Below are 3,494 nucleotides of genomic sequence, written 5' to 3' on the forward strand. Positions count from 1 at the left end.
TTCATAGAACCAATCTGTATGTGTACAAAACTAACTGTTGCAAATGTCTAAATGACTTGTTGTGCATGTGGGGCAAAAAGTTCCCGAAATAAACTGATATGTACAGCTCCGTCTTTCTTTTCTCTGCGCTTACAATTTTGGCACGATTCTCTCACTAACTGAGTTTTGCAAGCGTGAGGGGGAGGGCAGGTCCACCTTCTTCTTGTAGCCAATCACATGAGGCTCTTGCTGACTCTCCATTTACTCTGATCCGATTGGTTCAATAAACATATGCCAAATCATATGCCAAAACATTAATCTTCATTTAGTTCCGGATCGCTCTCACTGCCAGAATGATCCTTTTAACGTACACATACATTAAAAATAAAAATAAATAAATAACAACTTGATTAAAACATGATACTTATGACTACGTATTTTAGCGAAAACAACGTGCCAAAAGTGTTAAGCGCAGAAAAATGGAAGTCAGAAGAATGCAGATCATATTTATTTTGCGTTAGCACGAAGCTGCAGTTTCACAATACATGAATTACACTTACGAGTAACAGTAAAATGCTGCAAATAATTTTTTCTTACTGCGTATGCAAATCTTTTAGGCATTAAATTACCTTCATAGTAATCTCTAGCCACTAACTGCCATACACGTGTTCACGAGTATATGCTAGTCTCATGAGAACCAAGTTTTGTTTACAGCAAAGGAAAACCAGTCTCCTCTTGGCTTATATCAAAATCCTCCAACATTTTTCATAACAAATCCTCATTTTGTACTTCTAATTCGTGACTAATGTTGTTTTGCTCTTACCTCTGCGCTACCGCATTTGTCACTTCTCATCGTGGACACGAGTATGACAGTTAGCGGAAGCTAGAGATAACGGTTTATAAAGTTTGAAATACACATGCATCGATTCGCCTTTATTAACCCCCCGGAGCCGTGTGGAGCACTTTTTATGGATGGATGGATGCACGTTTTTGGGCTTCAAAATCTCAATCACCATTCACTGCTATTATAAAGCTTGGAAGAGCCAGGACATTTTTAATATAACTCTGATTGTATTCGTCTGAAAGTCATATACACCTAGGATGGCTTCAGGGTCAGTAAATCGTGGGGTAATTTTCATTTTGTGGTGAACTATCCCTTTAATGGTAATCAAAAAGTTTCAGTTCCCATTTACTTCTATTGTATTTCTTTTTCTTTTTTGTCCAAAGTCTATGGGAACCTGAACTGTTTGGTTACCAACATTCTTCGAAATATGCACTTCTGGGCCACCGTAACATTTGGATGAACAATTATAAAACACTTTTCTCATGAATAATGTGCAATGATGAATTAGAAACACAATGTGTAAAACTAAAGTTTGATTTCATGTTGACTTTGTTTTAAGTCACTCAGACACACTAATGCTGTTCACTTTTGTTCCCAAACCCTCTCTGATGTTCTCTCACACTCGCTCTCATGATTTCGGGCCTCTCTGTACCTCCAGACCTTTCCCGCTCTGGCTCGGCTACAGGCTCTCCGCAGGGGGAACGCGCGCCTCCTACAGGAGAATAAAGCCATGCTGCGCTCCCTCGCTCGCCTCACTCAGACGGCCTCTCTCCCTGAGACGGACGATCTCTAGTCCTCCTCTCTATCTCTCTCTGTCCCTTCCTCCTTCCTGTTCTCCGCTGCACCCTGTAGTCCTCCTCCTCTGTCCCGCTGCTGCTCAACTCTCAGGCAGGTCTCTCTGTTTCATTCCTTTGTTTTGCATTGGTAAGGCTTTTTCGCTCCTTCTTTCTTTCTCCCTGTTTCTCTCCTGGGTCTGGGGAAGGGCAACCCCTCACATTCCTGCAGCAGGCGGTGGCTTTGAAGATATTTATAGATCTTCCAAACACATGACCAAACGTCTCTATACTCCAGCAGTGTCCAGATCAAATCACAGCCTCTGTAGTGTCACATTCTAGTCTCTGTCAACACATCTGCTCACTGGTTATTAATAACATCACAGACTATTGGATGCCTATATTACACACAGATAGCTATAAAAGTAAGCATAAAAATAATTTTTAAAAAGTTAAATTAAAATGAATAAAATTTGTACATTTACAAAAATAGAATAATGATAGAATATGTAACTCACTGGTTATAAATGACATTACAGACTACGGGATGCCTATATTACAAACAGATAATAATAAATAATTAAGCATATTTATAATTTTAAAAATGAAATTAAAATAATACAATTACAAAAATAATGACAGAATATGTAATTCACTGATTATAAATGACATTACAGACTAATGATTGCCTATATTACAAACGCAAAAAATAAGCATAAAAATTATTTCAAAACTGAAAGTAAAATTTATAAAATTACAAAGAATATTAGAATATGTAACTCACTGGTTATAAATGCCTATATTACACATGGATAGCAATAAAAAATAAACAAAAAATAATTGTAAAAATGAATAGAATAATAGAATAATTATGTAACATGTAACTCACTGGTTATAAATTACAGACTATTGGATGTCTATATTAAAACAGATAACAATAAAAAATGACAGATAAAAAAAAAATGTAAATAGATACTATATATAAATATAATAAATTAAACTAAAAAACTATAATAAATAAATACAAAATGTACAAAATATGGGTTAACTATTATTGAAAATAATTGTTATATTTTTGATAAAATATGGATAGTATTTTCACAAGTAATTTAATGCAGTTCAGCAGCTGATTTTACAAATAATGTTATCTGTTTAATTTAACTGTTGGATTTAGTTGAGAGGATAGAGACCACTGATAGGCCAAAATCTTTGATGCAATTTACATGCTATGTAAATCTTATGTTAGATAATGATTTATCGTACATATCTAATATTTCTCTTTCTAAAGAACATGGGATTTGTGCCTTTATTGCTTAAAAACAGCAGGACACCAATTTGTATCCTATTCATATTCAGAATGCCAGAACTATCCACAGTGCTGCGAGTCTCTGTGTGTGTGTGCTGGTTATTTCTAAAAAGGAGAACAAAAAAGCTTTGTTGTTGTATCCGATGGTTGGAAAGATGTGATATGAAGTCATAAGTGGCTGGGTTTGCTCTCCTGTTAAAGCTTTTGTAGTTCTGGCAATGCTTTTTTACTCACTGGAGTAGGAGGAGGTGAACCTCTCTATGCATGAGCACACATTCACATGGCACTGCCAACTGCCATTCCTTTAAAAAGGAATCCTATTTGAAAATTCTGTGGTGTTATGATACAGCAATGTTTGCATGCTTTATTATGAAGTACTGTCACATGAGATTAAGATAGTATTGGTCTAGAAGTACCATTTTAACTTGGCACTGCGATTTTGATGCCACATGACCACTAAATAATTAAGTAAATGAATGCATTCTTCTAACTCCTTCTCATCTTTAACCAATCTCAGGTTTTGACAGAACTCAAGTCTGATAACCAGCGGCTAAAAGATGAGAATGGAGCCTTAATCAGAGTCATCAGCAAA

At 35.8% G+C, this 3,494-nt stretch overlaps 1 protein-coding gene across 1 annotated transcript in view; it reads left to right on the forward strand.

Annotated features, from left to right (window-relative positions):
- Window positions 1-1,710, forward strand: part of LOC107697018 (protein phosphatase 1 regulatory subunit 12B-like) — a 68,239-nt gene extending 66,529 nt beyond the window's left edge. Inside the window, exon 11 of the mRNA XM_016497635.1 lies at window positions 1,482-1,710. Within this exon, the coding sequence (XP_016353121.1) occupies window positions 1,482-1,616 (135 nt within the window). The 3' untranslated portion in view covers window positions 1,617-1,710. The remainder of the gene's footprint in view (window positions 1-1,481) is intronic.
- Window positions 1,711-3,494: the final 1,784 nt, after the last annotated feature.

This window comes from Sinocyclocheilus anshuiensis, unplaced genomic scaffold (genome assembly GCF_001515605.1).
Source record: "Sinocyclocheilus anshuiensis isolate Anshui unplaced genomic scaffold, SAMN03320099.WGS_v1.1 scaffold130, whole genome shotgun sequence".
Classification (NCBI taxonomy): domain Eukaryota; kingdom Metazoa; phylum Chordata; class Actinopteri; order Cypriniformes; family Cyprinidae; genus Sinocyclocheilus; species Sinocyclocheilus anshuiensis.